The following is a 17,049-nucleotide window of genomic DNA, read 5'->3' as shown; positions in this document are numbered from 1 at the left end:
TAAGTCCCAGGATGGTGTTACAGGCTGTAGCATGAGGCACAGGGTAGGTTTCTAACCTACCATTGTGAGCACATAGTGCTTTCTTTGGCGGGTTTGGAGCAGTGTGATGTAGTCAATCTGCCAGGCTTTCTTATACTTATATTTGGACTAACGCCCACCGTACCATAGCGGCTTCAACCGCTTGGCCTGCTTGATTGTGGCACACGTCTCACAATCATGGATAACTTGGGAAATACTGTCCATGGTTAGATCCACTCCTCGGTCTCGTGCTTACTTATAGGTGGCATCTCTACCTTGATGGCTTGAGGCATCATGGGTCCATCGAGCTAGGAACAACTCTCTCTTGTGTTGCCAATCTAAGTCTGTCTTTGACACTTCTGTCTTTGCAGCCTGATCCACTTGCTTATTGTTTCAGTGCTCTTCATTAGCCCTACTCTTGGGGACATGGGCATCTACATGACAGACCTTCACAGACAGTTTCTCTACTTTGGTGGCGATGTCTTTCCACTCATCAGCAGCCTAGATTGGCTTTCTTCTGCCTTGCTAGTCAGCCTTTTTTCACCTTTCCAGCCACCTTCACAGAGCATTGGCTACTATCCATGAATTAGTGTAGAAGTAGAGTTTTGGCTAATTCTCTCTTTCAGCAATGTCTAGGGCCAGTTGAGCAGCTTTGAGTTCAGCAAGTTGGTTTGATCTACTTTTTTTTTCAGTGGCCTCTGTGACCTGTCGTGTGGGGCTCTATACGGCTGCTTTCTACTTCTGGTTCATCTCTACAATGCGACAGGAACTATCAGTAAACAGAGCGTAGTGTGTTTCTTCTGCTGGCAGTTGGTTGTATGGTGGAGCTTCTTCAGCTCGTGTCACTTGTTTCTGTTCTTCTTCATCAATGAGACCAAAGTTTTCACCTTCTGGCTAGTTTGTAATTATCTCCAAAATCCCAGGGCAATTTGGGTTTTTTATACGGGCGCACTGCGTGATGAGGGCGATCTACTTGCTTCATGTAGTGTTGGTGGCGTGGTGGGTAGAGGGAACCTTTGCTTTGAACATCTACCCCAGCACTGGCAGTCGGGGTGCCAGGAGGAGCTGTGCTTCTGTGCTAATCACTTCTGAGGCGGCTTGAACTCTTTCATAGGCGGCTAAAATTTCTTTCTCTGTGGGAGTGTAGTTGGCTTTGGACTTTCTGTAGCTTCGGCTCCAGAATCTCAGTGGTCGGCCTCGAGTCTCTCCAGTCACTTTCTGCCAAAGGCTCCAGGACAGACCGTGGCTCCCGGCTGCAGAGTAGAGCACGTTTTTTACGTCTGGTCCTGTTCTGACTGGGCTAAGGGCTGCTGCATGGGCGATCTCTTGTTTGATTTGAGCAAAGGCTTGTTGTTGTTCAGGGCCCCACTGGCAAGTGTTCTTTTTGTGGGTGACCAGGTAAAGAGGGCTCACAATCTGGCTGTACTCAGGAATGTGCATCCTCCAAAAACCTATGGCACTTAGGAAAGCTTGCGTTTCTTTCTTGTTGGCTGGTGGAGACATTGCTGTGATCTTGTTGATGACATCAGTAGGAATCTGACGCCGTCCATCTTGCCACTTTACCCTCAGGAACTGAATTTCACGAGCTGGTCCCTTAACTTTGCTCTTCTTGATGGCAAAACTGGCTTTCAGGAGAACCTGGATGATTTTCTCTCTTTTCTCAAAGACCTCTTCAGCCGTCTTTCCCCAAACAATGATTTCATCAATGTACTGCAGATGTTCTGGAGCTTCACCTTTTTCCAGGGCAGCCTGGATCAGTCTATGGCAGATGGTGGGGCTGTGTTTCCACCCCTGGGGCAGTCGGTTCTAGGTGTACTGCACTCTCTTCTATGTGAAGGCAAACTGAGGCCTGCATTCTGCTGCCAGGGGAATGGAGAAAAATGCATTGGCAATGTCAATAGTGGCGTACCACTTCGCTGCCTTGGACTCCAGCTCGTACTGGAGCTCCAGCATGTCTGGCACAGCAGCGCTCAGAGGTGGAGTCACTTCATTCAATGCACGATAGTCTACAGTCAATCTGTATTCTCCTTCAGATTTACGCACAGGCCAGATGGGGCTGTTGAAGGGTGAGTGGGTTTTGCTGACTACCCCTTGGCTCTCCAGTTCTCGGATCATCTTGTGGATGGGGATCACAGCATCTTGAGTTGTTCTATGTTGTCGGCGGTGCACCATTGAGGTGGCAATTGGCACTCACTGTTCTTCTACTTTTAGGAGTCCTACTGCAGATGGGTTCTCTGACAGTCCAGGCAAAGTGTTCAATTGCTTGATGCCCTCTGTCTCTACAGCTGCTATCCCAAATGCTCACTTAAGCCCCTTTGGGTTCTTAAAATACTCACTTCGGAGGTAGTCTATACTCAAAATGCATGGGGCCTCTGGACCAGTCACAATGGGGTGTTTCTTCCACTCATTTCTAGTCAAGCTCACATCAGCTTCTACTAAAGTAAAGTCCTGTGATCCCCCTGTCACACCAGCAATAGGAACAGATTCTGCCCCTACATATCTTGATGGGATTAGGGTGCACTGTGCACCAGTGTCAACCAAGGCCTCATATTTTTGTGGTTTTGATGTGCCAGGCCAACGAATCCACACAGTCCAAAAGACACGGTTTTCCCTAGCCTCTACCTGGCTAGAGGCAGGGCCCCTCTAAGCCTGGTTATCTTTCTTTCCTTGGGTATATGTCTTGGAGGTTCCTTCAAGGGAGTCAGACATGTCATCATCATACTTGTCAGTTTGACTACAGGCTACTGGAGTGGCTTTCTTTTTGGTGGAGTATTCCCCCTGAGTCTTGCTGTCTTTCAGTTCAAGAAAGACAGCCAGAGCAGCAGTAGATTTTCCCTCCTATCTTTTCATGTTTTCTCCACAGTCACGTAGGAAAAAACACAGCTCAGCTCGTAGCTTTTTCTCTCTATCTGGGGAACTTCTGCGTTGAGTACCAGGGCTCCTGGTCTGTACTGCCGAGACTGGAAGAAGGTCCTCCCTGAGTTTCTTGAAATTCTCCTCCATTTTGTCTTGGAAGTTTTGCATACGTGTTTCCATAGCTGCAATTTTTGTCTGTATGGGGCCATGCACGGTATCTGCATATGCTCGAAGCTTCTTCGCCATATCCAGCACAGTCTCCTCTCGATCATCTTGCTTCATTGCTGCTAAAGCAGAAGCATATTCTTGTGGCCCAAGTTGAACAAGTTTTCGCCACATCACAGATGTACATGGCACCAAGTCTGGATTTCTAGTACCTAAGTCACCCACGAAAACAATCTCTACTATTGCCATTTCTCTCAAGCGCTGAATCCCTTGTTCTATGGTTTTCCAACGAGTTTGCTGTATATAGAGATCATCTGCACACAGATATCTTTGTGCCACACTTCTTAGGACCCATTCCCAGAGACTATAAGGGTCAGCCCCCTTCATCATCTCTTGGTCAATAACCGGATCGTGTGACACGGACCCCAGATGCCTCGCTTCAGTGCCATCCAGAACTGTAGCCTCACCTGCAGCATCCCACAGACAGACTAACCAACTAATTATAGATTCATCAGGTCGTCGAGTGTAATTTTTTCTCAGGCCACGAAGGTCCTTCAGGGAGAAAGGTTCACCAGTGCCTTCTGATTTTGTGTCAGTTGCTGGTCTTGAGGGTCCTTCCCCCGCATCACCATTATCATCATCTACAGGCCGATTGGTTTTGGTTTTGAATTTCATGCCTCTCGTGGCAGGAGCAACAGACACTGGCTTAGGCTCACTGTCTGGTTTGGCTGCTGGCTTGGCTGCAGCCTGAGTGACTGGGGTAGCTGCTGATTTATCTGCCTGCCCTACAGTATCTAGCACCATGCAATAAGCATATGCTAGGGCCCAGCTTATTGCAATGATATTTTTCTTCTTAGAATCATCACAGCAATTCTCTTCCAGATATTTCTCTACTTCATCTGGGTTCTGAATTTGTTCACGTGAAAATTCCCAGGCTGGGGGATCAGAAAATTCTTTCAGAGTTCGGCCATTCTCTACACCACTCAGGATTTCCCACACCTGAGCCTACTTCTGGGACAGGGGTCTCGTTGGCTCCTCTGGATATCTCAGCCCTCATTCTAGAGAAGTTGCAGACCGTATAGAGGAAGCTTAACAGCTGAACTACCAGGAAAGTGGTATCCTTAACACTCAGGGGAAACTGGATATTCTCAAAGAGGGACATAACAGATTCAAAGGAGAAGGAAAGAAAAGGCTGAAAAGCCTCATCCCCTCGTCTTCCTCTAACAAACTGGGTGCAATTACCAATAAACTCCTAAAATGTGCTACTGGGACTGGGAGGCAGGGTCGGGCGAAGAAACCATAAGCCAAACATACCTGACAGAAACTTCAGTAGTTCTATAAACTTCTTATAAATCATTATCACCGAGCCCAGCACAATAACCATTCTAATCCGTGCCCCTCTACTGTGAAAGAGGGCAAAGACAGGTATTAAAACCTCGAAAACTTTTAAGGACCAGGTCCGCATGAAGGCCTCCACCCCGAGAGACATTATGTATCCAAACAACATGGCTACTGACTGCTTTATCCCAATACAGAATAAATACAACCAACAATCAGTACAGGTTTTTCCACTTTCTTTTGCCCCACGTTGGGCGCCAAAAACTGTATTTGTCCTAGTTTAGGGCAAATTAGGAAGGAAAACTCCAAATGGGGATTTGGATCCTCCCCACCAACTGGTCTGGGAAAAGGGAAAAAAAAAATTCTTTGGAGAGAAGTTGGAAAAGCTGTTTATTTAACAGAAATTGAGTAATATTAAATAATAAAACCTCTTGCTGTTCGATGGGATGGCAAATCTAGGAAGAAAAAAGTCCTTTTCATGTGGTGTAGCTCGGCTCGCTCAGGTTCTTATCAGTCCCTCCGGCGCTGGAAAGTGCTGAGGCCCAGGCCCCGGTGGGCCACAGACGTGAGCTCTTGGGGTTTGGCTGGGTGTTCAGTCCAGAGCAGGCTTGCACAGATTCAAGAAAATTGGAAACAAACAAAGGTCCAGGGAACTCCTCTGCCTCAGCTAGCTAAAACTAACTAAAAGCCAGAGAGAAGCTCTGTCCTGCTGTCTGTCCGTGCTGCAGACACCACAGTCCAGGAGCGGGATGTGTGGGAGTGATGTTTTTCTTTAACACACTGCGCGCTTCTTCTTCCCCTTCTCTTGCTCTCAAAGCCAGTTTTAAAGGTGCAGAACTTAATATATAACATAAACCAGACGATTGGGGATACCAGTATCATAAAGTCACCCCAGAACACACTGTTAAAGAACTTCTAGGGAAGAGTAATTTGTTTTATTTATTTACTCTATACAAGTTACAAAATTTATTTAAGGAGTCAAGTTTCATGGTTTGAAGGAATATGATAGTATTACAGTTTCAGAATGTGTCATATTTGATGTTCCAGGTAGTAGTCTAGCTCAGTTAAGAACAAAGTATTTGTACAGCAAGTAGTCAGAAAACAGAAAGCTGTCCTGTTTGAAAGATGACCTTTCAAGTAGTTGGAGAAGTGGCTCCTAATTTTGAATGGTGAAAAGAATGGGTTCAGTGAATACTCTGTCTAAATAATGTTTGCACAAAGACTTGTGAATTAAATAGGCCATATGATTTTATGACTCAAGTGACTGTTGGAGCAGTGGTGGCATATGTTGTTTCAGTGAAGTTCATCATGTTAAAGAAGTACTTCAAAGGCTGTATATTTAAATGTTAAATAATACATCTTCAAATGGCAAAGTAACTGTGTTAAGACACTTGAGTGCTTTCTACACCTGCATGTACACTTTGTAATTAAAATCATGATTGCTTAAGCTCTGAAGCATTTTGCCAAACCAGTGTTTGTTTGGCAAGAAAATGTTCCCCATATTGTGCATGTGTGCAGAACAGTATACTTAGAAGATGCCTCAGTATTCTAAGCCAGATACTCTAAGTGCACTTTTCAGTAATGCAAATCTCTATTTCCATAGGTAAATTAATTTGATTTTGTTGACACCCTGAACCAATGATGTTCTGCCTATTGAAGAAGTTATAATGTAACATATAATGTAACAGTTCCGTGGGAATCAGGTCTTCTGCTCTGAGAATTGCAAGGCCTTTACCTCCAAGGTGCTGGGAAACACCCATCCAGAATCTGCTGTCGCTATTCTTTTTCCCAGATTGCATGCCCTTTTTGGATGTGTTGGGATATTGAATCAGACATTTTCAATGCTTCTGGGCTGTGTGAGTTTTGTGGCACTGGAAACTAACGCCATCCTTCCAGCACAGTGCCTTCTTAAATCAGACATAATGGAGTAGCCCTTTTTCCAAAGAGCTGGCTGCAAAAAGACAATTTAGCCCAGCAGAGGTGAGTCTTTTAAGAGCATGTTGAGTATCAGTGATACCTTGGCTGTCTTGAAGTCTCATCTAATTCCTCTGGAATTGCAGTTCTTGTCCCACATTCTGTTTGGAGCTGTTGGGCAGTTGCAAGACTTAACTGTCTGAGCCTACCCTTGCATATGTTGTAAAAAACATGAAACTGATTTTTTATTATTGTAGGGTAGGATATATGCTCTAAAAGACACATCCTTCTATGACAGTAGTGACTGTTTCTCCATCACTCTGGCCTTTCCTGTAGATGGGGTGAGTGTGGTTAGTCTGCAGCAAAATGGAATTTGATCCTTTTGCTTTTTCGTTGCTGTTAATGTGTTTTTTTTATTTGTTGAAGGAGGTCATTAGACGACTCTGAAGGCATAAGACCTCTCTGTCATTGAGGAGAAAACTTTATACACATGCTTTCTACATTTTCAGGTAGTTTCAAAGGCCTGCCTATCACTCCTTGGTTATAAAGCAGACGCAAGGGATGATACCACAAGATCATCAAGAACATAGTGGTGCAAGATTGCCATCCTTCCGTCAGCACTTTTGATTGATTTTTGAAGCTAGGTATTTTGCTCTCTGCAATTGGTCTGATTGTGGTCAGATGCCCAGGTTGGGGTACAGTCTTAGCAAAGAAGACACTGCTCACAAGTAGGGTTTTTTTTGTGAAGTGGCTGTATTTCCAGCACAAATGCTAATCTGTATTACACATCTCTTGGATGTCACAGAGTTCTAACACTCTGTACTATAGCTTTTCAGTGCCCTTTCTTTTTTGATGAAGGAAGAGGAAAATGGGATGTTAAAATAAATTATGCATAGATGTACTGGAACTGCCCTGGCAAGTTAAAAGGAGTTACATTTTGCTAGGATGCTTAGATCAGTCAGAATGATAGCAAGGAACTTGGAAAGAATGCAGTGCACTATCTTTTTTAATATTGCTGTATCTGGTGTGGGGAAATTTATAAATCTACCCTGTGTGTAGCAGTACAGTATTTATTGGAAACAGTCTGGTGATATATATTGGGACTGCCACTGTGTCAGTCTGTAGCTCATCTCAAAGAAAAAGTAATAAGGGACTATAACTTGGTTTTCTAATTTAATAGCAAGATGGTTTAACAAAATGAACTGCCTGGCTGTCCATGTGAATGTATCTTTCACTATTCAAGAACTTAAAAAAATTCTCTATCAGTGGCTTCATGACAAGTTAGTACTGTCTTAAGCAGCTAACTGGTTTGAAGTACCCACTTCGTTTACTAAAAGCTATGTTACTGCATAAACATTCAGGAATGATGCTGAACATGGTAAAGAAAGAAATCATAGCCATCTCTTGCTTGCTACAGGATTAAAACTATCTCCAGATTATCTGTAAACATTAGAGAACTGATTTGCTGATTTGGAACAAACCTAATGATACCTGTTCAAAGATAAAGTCAATATTGTACTGACTTGCTAGTTATGGCTTAGCCACACTTCTCTTTCTGTCTGTTAGTGTCTAATTGCTCGCTGGTCAGCAACTCAGAGGAGAGCGCCACAATGTGTAAGGCAGGCATGCTGAGTGAGGGAAGAAAATGAGCATTCTATGTTAAGCAAAAAAATTCACAAGCTCAAAATTTGTAAGATATGCATGTTCAGTGAATATTCACCTGTAGGTAGTCCAGGTTCAGTTGTTTTCTAAAGAGCATCCTTTCTTGTCTTACATCTCATAACATAGAAGTGTTAATAATGTAGGTTTTGGAATTTGGACTTATGTTATGTAGTTGAATGAAATGTAAATTTGGAGGACATTACAAAATAAGACTTGGCTGTGGTTTCAAAATGACTGTTGAAATATAGCCTACAGTGGCATTTTGTGACAGGATCACAGAGTGGAAGAGATTGCTGGAAGTCCTCTTGCCCAACCCTTTACACAAAAACAGTTACCTGGAGCTGATTGCCCGCAAGAAGCCTTTTGAATATCTCCAAAAAGGGATACTCCACAACCTTCATAGTCAGCCTGTGCCAGCACTCAGTCACCCTTACCACAAAGAAGTATTTCCTCCTCTGGTCCTGTCACTGGGCACCACTGAAAAGTCTTGCTCCCTCTTTTTTGCATGCTTCCTTCAGGCATTTTTGTACATTGATGAGATCTCCCTGAAATTTCAGGGAAGAACTCTTCAGGTGAAACAGGCTCACCTTTATTGGCCTTTCCTCATAGGTCCCCCTAATCATATTTATGGTTCTTTGCTGGACTCTCTCTACTATATCCATGTATCTCATGTACTCAAAAGACCAGAAAATTACATTTGAGATAACATTGTTTAAAAATGGTTTTAAATGCACATGAAGTGCATTAACAGCAGAAACTATTAGTGACTTCCTGTAAGAGGTGTATTTAACAGTCACAAATTTACCAAAGTGTTCCTAATGAAACTTCATACTCTAAAACCTGTAGTTTTTAAGTAACAGCTGTATGTAATTGATGAAGCTTGTAACTTAATAAACCACAACATAAACAAAGGTTTCTAACAAAAAAGTATCTGGATTTATGACTTCAACTATTTTGAAGTCAGGACCTTCTACAGTATCTTATGAAGGCAAGTGTGTGTCAATCTATAGTTGGAGTCAGAGTGCCTTGCTTTGAGACAGTTGTCTTGATATCTCACTTTGGCTGCATTATCTTTACTCTTTGGAGAGGTAGAAAGTGAAGAGCAGTTTTTCTTTCTGCGTTTTCCACTCCCCTTCCTTTTCCTTTTCACCCTTCTTCCTCCCTTCCTCCCTCCCTCCCTTCTTCCCAGCTGAAGGAAAAAAAGAACAGAGAGATTGAATAGGTTTTGAGTCTCTGATTGAGGGCTAGGAATTTCTGACATTTTTCTTTGTGCTTTCTATCACACTATATTTAAGATAGCAGGTACTGGAAAAGATTATCAAAGAGAAACAATAGTTGTGTCACAAGAAAGTGGAATTTTGAAAAGTTCATTTTTATATGGTTTTGTCTCAGAAGTTAGTATTTAAACAAAATGAGGCCTCAAACTATTCTGAACTTAGAATTTTTCCCCAAAAAACCAGTCACAGTATATGTATTTTAAGAAATACAGTTTAATAATATGCTGCTGGACTGTTTAGTTTTTATGCCTTAGGGTAGCACAGAGCACTATTTCTACTTTTAGAAGCTTCTTCTCATTAGTGTAGTCTCTTATATAGCACCTGTTTTAAACTCCAAACCTGAATCTACAAATGTAAAACCTGACTTTTGAAATATTTGCTTTTTTGAACACTCTTCTTTAAAGGACCTATCAGGATCTCTCCCCAAATTGCTAGAAGCATGAAGGATAAGGGAGGAACAATGTTGCATGGCCCAAACACATGTGCTTTCGTCATTAGCAAGGTACAGCATGACCTCATGTTGACCTCAAAGGTAAATCGCTACCAGGGAACGATTATACATGCCTGTGAAAGCAGCTTAGTTTTGAACAAGAGAATAATTCAGTGCATAGAATAAAATTAAGTTTACAACACTGTCTGCCTTTCCCTTTCTCTGTCTTGTCTCTCTCCAAGTCTCTTCTTGAGAGAATGTTGTTTTTTATATGTGTGTTTGTTGTGAAAGAAAACAACTTTTTAGAGGTCATAATGAATTCCTAAATACGGGGAACTAAAAGGCTCTTGTATCCAATTTAGTCAAATTGTACCTCTTACAAGTAATTCCCTTTTTAATGAAAAATTTCATTTGTTATCTAGAGTATTGGTATTGCAGCCTTCAGAATGTTTATCTGTTAGTTGGGGAAATCTTGCTAAGTTCTGAAATGTACAGATCATTTAGATTTGTGGGAGAGATTTTCTAAATATTAGTAGATTAATTTTTGTGTGCTTATCTTAGACCGCAACACAAACTTATAACATTTTATTTTTTTATAGAAGACTAAATATTTAGTAGCATTATGTGATACATCTCTACATATGATGGAATATTATTTAGCTAGAAGTTCTGAGCTATTTGGAGAAGAATTGCTGCCAGCATCTTGGAACTGTTAGCCATATCTATCCCATATTATTTTTATAATATAATTGTTAGATGTAAATATTATTTTTTTTCTAGAATGAGAGAGCATATTCCTTCTGTGGAACAATAGAATATATGGCTCCAGATATTGTAAGAGGGGGAGACACAGGACATGATAAGGTATGTTCTAAGTTTATTACTCAAAATAAACTAGTTCTTCAGACAATATATTGCTCAGCTTGAGAGGTTTTTGTAAAATATGACATGTTATCTTGTTTAAGTATGTGTTATTTAAGGTTGTCCTAAGATTGTTTCCTGTGTCTTCAATTGTATGTTGATGTATTTTCCTCTTCTGATCTGAAGTAAAAGGCATATTTATAAAGATAGCAAGGCTTATTTGTGTTCTGTTCAAAATTTGTTCTAAATATGCTGTGGGACAATAAACTTAGTTGGCTCTTATTTGCCTTTGCAAATTCAGAGCGGAAAATGGTTTGTGGCTAATTCTGATATATATTTTAAACTGGAGATCAGAGAAATATATTCTTTATTGAGGTATGAGATAGGTTATTAATGTTGTGTTTTCATATTGTAAAATTCTTTGGCTTGCAATTCAAGTTTTACTATGCAGTAAAGTGTCAGTAATTGATAAAAAGGATCAAGGCAACAATAATTAACAGATTATTTTTGAAACAAACAAAAGACCCTACTTTTCAAAATAATTCTACAATATTCATAGATAAGTTATTCTGATTGCTCACTATACTGGGAAGTTTTGGGGAATATTTAATCTCTGTTTTTTTGCTGTAGACTGTTTTTCTGTTGTGGATAATTTTCCTTTTATAGCAGCCTGTCTAAGAACTGGAAAAGTCTGACTTTCGCCTGGGAAAGTTCTTTCTTTTCCTTCCCTATGCATTCTGTGCCTCTTTTTGTCTGAGTTTACCTTCAGTTAGGGAGCACTTTAGTGGGCACAGCTGGTATCTGGCAGTTTGAAGTAGAGCAGAATGACCTCCCTGATTCTTCTACTACACATGAAATAGAGTGTGCTTTGTCTTTTCACTTAGTCATTGTCTCACACATACCTTGAGTTCCACTATAAACTCTTTGTCTTTTTCTACTGTACTGCTTGCCTGGTTGCTATTAAAAATGGAATTAAAAAAACTTAGGAATTGAAGCTTTTTCCTGCATTCTCTTAGTTTAGTCATTTCACCTCCAGAGCATCACTCCAATTTCTCACTCACCTTGAAATATGATTCTGTCTTCTCAAAGCTTACAAATTCAGCTTGTTGCTGACTTAAAGAGGAATCTCTGTTCTGTTATCTTTGGTTTTGTCTGGTACTTTGATCAGATGTTGTGTAGTCATACTGTATGACTCTTTAAGTCATACAATACTATATAGTATTCTATAAGGCATAACTTCACAGTTTGATAGCGACTGTTAGCTGATCAATAGGGGTGATTTTGCAGTTAGGTATGTGATGTTAGTTGTTTTACACCACACACTACCTTATCATTGGCAATGCCATATATGGTAGTTTTAGAAGATTTTTAGTGTATTTTATTTTACTGCATATCTAGCAACTCAAAAAGAGAAAACAAGATTGCTTTAGTATGCTGTGCTCTCATTAATCAATATTTATCATCTGTAATCTGTTCTAGATGATTGCAGTGTTTGTCTTAAGGATTTGCTCTAGTATTTCAGTATTTATTTTTTTTGAAGTTTGATTTCTGATTCTCTAGATCCTACTTCAATTTTACAAAAAATACATGCTAAGAATAAATTATTTGGGATTTTCTGAGCTTTATATATTTGCAAAGATAATTAATAATACTACAGAGACTTCTTCAGGTAGTTCTTCTACACACTGGCTGAATATATTAGATGTAAGATTCTGTGTATTTTGAAGCAAAACCAAATAAAACATGTGGCCAAGTTGTAGTGATTTCAGTATATTGTCCTTCTGTATTGTATTAATACTGCCAACATAAGTAAAGCAGAAGCTTAATTGATTTGCAGATTTCATGGCTGGAAACCTGAGCAGTTCAAATACCTGTAATTATTTTACTGAAAGGATTAAACTGCTTCCTTTATTATATTCATAGTAGCACTCTTCCTTTTGAAAGGAAGAAGTATTTTGTAAGTTATGAGGTATGAGAGAGATGAATAATATGATTAGTATATGGGAAGCCAAACATCCCATGTGTTACCATGGTCCATCTCTCTAAGGCCCCTGAGGTGCAGTGGTGGCGCTGGGTGACCATAATTGAACAGTGCCTGTACCATGTGGAGCTGTCTATGCAAAATGGGTAGCAGGGAAAGTAACCGGAACCAAAAGGAAGTAAACTTTCAAAGTGGGAGTAACAAGGCTTGTGCTTGATCTTTACTAAAGTTCTTTAACAAACAAAAAACAGTTTTACCCATGATCCATTGCACCAGTAGGATGTTGGAGACATGATTCTTCTGAAAGCTTTGCCTGAGTGAAGCAGCAAACAGGCGAAACATGAACTGGCTGAAATTGTGTTCAAGATTGGAAATGTCATAGATCTAATAACAGGAAGGAACTGTGCTTTTAAGCAGATTCCATGAAAATCTCAGGTTTGGAATATCTGAAGCAGATACTACCTAAATGAAAAATTTCAGGAGCTTAAATAGACAAATAGTGGTTCAAATATTTAAACATTACAAAGTTGTTGTTTTTGCTGGTATTGGTGTTATCATTAACAACAACCAAAAACTGAAGGAAGGGGTGCCATCCAGAGGGGCCTGGATAAGTACAAGAATTGGGCATGCAAATCTCATGAGTTTTAACAAGACAGAGTGTAAGGCACTGGGTGAGGGTAATGCATGGTATCAACACAGGCTGGGGATGAACAGATCAGAGCAGCCCTGCTGAGAAGGACTTTGGGGTGCTGGTGGATGAGAGGTTGGACATAACCCAGCAATGTGCACTCACAGCCCAGAGAGCCAGATGTGTCCTGGGCTGCATCCAAAGCAGTGTGGGCAGCAGGGTGAGGCCCCTCTACTCTGCTCTGGTGAAACTCCACCTGCAGTGCTGCATCCAGCTCTGGGGTCCTCAGCAGAGAAGGACATTGACCTATTGGAGTGAGTCCAGAGGAGGGTCTCCAAGATGATCAGAGGGACGGGGCACCACTCTTGTGAGGGAAGGCTGAGAGAATTGAGTTCAGCTTAAAGAAGGCTTCATTGTGACTTTCCAGTACCTGAAGGGAGCCTACAAGAAGATGGAGAGAGACTTTTCACAAGGGCATGTAGTGACAGGACAAGGGAGAATGACTTTAAACTAAAAGACGAGATTTAGATTAGATGTTAGGATGAAATTCTATACTGTGAGGCTGATGAGGTACTGGAACAGGTTGCCCAGAGAAGTTTTGAATGATCTGTACCTGGAAATGTTCAAGGTCAGGTTGAACGTGGCTCTGAGCAACCTGATCTAGTGGAACATGTCTTTGTCTGTGGCAGGAGGCTGGAACAAGATGGTATTTAAGGTCCCTTACAATCCAAACCATTCTATGTTTTCATAGCATTTTCAGGTGCCTGCATTAACTGAACTGTGGACTATGATCTTAAATTGTGCTTTTTGGACATTCCTTAATTTCATTCTCAAGCTCATAAAAGTTCAAGTTCCACTACTTAGCAAGCCTTAGGTTCCTCTGTTATTTTGAGTATGTATTAGAATTCATATCACATCACAATGGTAAAAATCAAACAGAATTCTGTCAAGAAAACAAAAGGAACTTTAGTAGTTGGTGGAAAGGGTTCAGCTTGAGAAATTAGTTCAAGAAGCCAAGTGGAGAGATTTCAATATAAAATTAATTTATCACAGAAAATAACTTCAGTCAGTACTACATTTACTTATGCTTTGTTGTATCCCGTTTTGCTTTTGTATTTGTATATAGGTATATTCTTCCTATGCTAGTTGCTTTCTAAGTGGATTGTTCGGTTCCTTCTTTTATTAACAATTTTACTTCAGCGAATCATAACATACATAATTACTATTGTTCTGTAGGCTGTTGATTGGTGGAGTGTTGGTGTTCTTATGTATGAATTATTAACTGGAGCATCACCATTTACAGTTGACGGAGAGAAGAATTCCCAAGCAGAGATTTCTAGGTAAGATTCAAAGCAGTGAAATATATGTGCTTGCTAACAGATGATCCTTATGCCATAATATATGTTTTGTGAGAGTTTGTTACTTTAAAATTTAGGAAGAAAGTGCTGCCATGGTAACATTTTATGTGCTCCAGTTCTGTTCAATAGAATGACATTGGAAACATAGGTTTTTATTAGCTAATAGGACTGACTTTACAAAAGACCTGTTCTGTTTGAACTATGGTGGAGCCACAGCCTTGTAGATACTTAGCCCTGTTGCATGTTTACTGTTGAAAATGAACTCAAATGAAGTATCAAAGTATATGTAAATAGAATTATCATATTCCAAATCTTAATACATTAGAGATACCTTTATCTAGAGATACTTTTTTTATCAGCTCTTGCTAGGTTGTTCTGGCAGACTGCAGATTTAAAGTGTCAGAATGTACCCTACTCCCACCTTTTTGTTACAAGTAATAGTTTTCTTATTACTGTATAGCATGAAACAAAGATCTTTTCTAGCCCCACTTGCATATCTGAGAAGAAATGAATATGATGCTTACAGAAGTGAAATAAACTATACCATTCTTATCTTTTACATATAAACTTTTTGTTACATTCAGTGATCTCCACACTTTAAAGGTTTGTTTTCAGTAGCTGTGTAGAAGCATTGGAGCACTCTTAAAAGACAAAGCAATAAGCTTCCCCAAAACATGTTACTGAAATCTCCCCGAAAACAGAAGTCTCCTTTTATTGAATTCCTTTTGGGGCAGGAAGTTGAGGTCTTAAATTGCTCAGATTACTAACTGCTGTCAAAATGAGCATGTAAGTCCAGTCCCCAAACTAAGAATAGTCTGTCTTCTGTTGGAAAATATTGTCCTGGTTCTGACCCTCACCTGAAATCATTTGATATTTAAGGTTGTAGTGGATAGTAGAACGTGCCCCAATTATTTAGATAATTTATTTTACTTAAGTTAAAAATTCAGGCAATTTCTTGTGAGATTTTTATTGGTTTTTTACTTCTCTACCACACCAGGAAACTTGGACAGTCAGTAGAAAAAATACAGGGGAGACAGGAGTCCATTAATGAAAGAAAATTTAGGGCTTCACCCACTTGGTCGTTATATTGCAGTTAAAATCTCAGCTGTCTCTTCCTACCCTATTTAAGGTTAAAAGTTTTGTTGACCGGTTTCTTATGCCATGGCTGAATTTGGTAATTTTGATTCCCACGATTTACTAGATTATTACTCTGAAGGAGTAATAATTTTTTTATTTTTTTTTTAAACGAGAACCTTGAACTGAATTTTATAGAGATAGTTTCCCAAAAACTGGGAAACTTTTTAGTTATGTATTCTGCAGGACTGGACTTTCTTTAGGTAGGCCCTTCTGTGGTTTTTATGATAATATTTCTGGTATTGTGCAAGGTTGTTAGCATCTGTCCTCTGACACCTAATAACTTGCTTTCTTTAGCTGTGGCAAGTTTACTGTGTTGCTGTCCAGTCTGTTTTTGTTTTGGTGGGTGTTTATGCTACACATTATAGACAGCAGTCCTATAGTATTTCAGTTTTTATTTTGATAAATTTAGAAGTTAAATTCTTACAGTTTCCTATATTGAAGATGTTCCCCTGTCTTCCTGTTTCCTGAAAAAGCCTTTTTTTAACTCAGCTTCTGTTTTTCTTTCTTACATATGGACAATTTATTCTTGTTGATGTTTCAAGATGATCTTGGAATGAATAATTTACCATCTGAACAAAAAAATACTTCTTCCTATTTCTTGGGTTCCTCTTGTTGATGCCAGTGCTGGTCTGATAAATCTAATTCCTTTTTCTCTTCTGTTGCTTTCAACTTATGACCCTCTGGTTTATAGTTCTTCCCAGCTATATAGCTGAAATCTTCTTTTTCCCAGCTATATGATAGCATTTCGGACTAGATTTCATCTGTCTTGTGTTCCTGTACTCAAAAATCCCAGTGGTTTCTAAATCCTTTCCATTGGTAGCAATTTCTTTGTTGGATGACTTCAGTGTTACGTGTCTGCAGTTTATATCATGAATGTTACATTCCTTTTAAGAACATACAAGAACATTGCTGCTGCCCTGGCTGCTGCACTGAGTCGTGTGGAACCTTCTGGGGAATGGTGCCTTTGGGAGCATCAGGAGTGTGCTTGGAACTTTTCCTGAGGGTAGCGTAGAGCAGGCAAACAGAAACCAAATAGTGACAGTTGCCACTGCTAATGAAATTACTGGCAACAGGCACAGAGACATGAGTCAGTACAAACTTCTTTCTTGATAGCAAGATTGTTCTAACCAGAAATTACATTGGTTAACCTAAATATGCTTAAATATGCTTAAACTTGCCAATTGCAGCAGACTTAGAGAATTCAGTTTTGCTCACAAGCAAGTTTGAGTTTAAGGAAAAAAAGGTCATCTTCTAAATGGATCCAGGTCCTTCTTTTATTTAATCTAGGTAGGAAGTAATCTTAGATATTTTTAGATAATTTTACTCCCTGGTGTGACACAATGGCTGTCTGGTGTTAAATTTGAGCACAAAACTTTGTTCTAAAATATCTCTCCAAGGGAGAGTTCAGTTCTTGTGTCAGAAAC

General features: G+C 39.9%; 1 protein-coding gene across 1 annotated transcript in view; it reads left to right on the top strand.

The window, feature by feature from the left end:
* The window catches only part of RPS6KA5 (ribosomal protein S6 kinase A5), an 85,615-nt gene that overhangs the window by 36,504 nt on the left and 32,062 nt on the right, over nt 1-17,049 (top strand). The window contains exons 6-7 of the mRNA XM_005520192.3: nt 10,441-10,524; nt 14,367-14,470. Of these exons, the coding sequence (XP_005520249.1) occupies nt 10,441-10,524; nt 14,367-14,470 (188 nt within the window). The remainder of the gene's footprint in view (nt 1-10,440; nt 10,525-14,366; nt 14,471-17,049) is intronic.

Source organism: Pseudopodoces humilis, chromosome 7 (assembly GCF_049639895.1).
Source record: "Pseudopodoces humilis isolate 2021_Gansu_Grassland_sample_001 chromosome 7, ASM4963989v1, whole genome shotgun sequence".
In the NCBI taxonomy this organism is placed as follows: domain Eukaryota; kingdom Metazoa; phylum Chordata; class Aves; order Passeriformes; family Paridae; genus Pseudopodoces; species Pseudopodoces humilis.
This window is presented reverse-complemented; position numbering and strand designations above follow the sequence as displayed.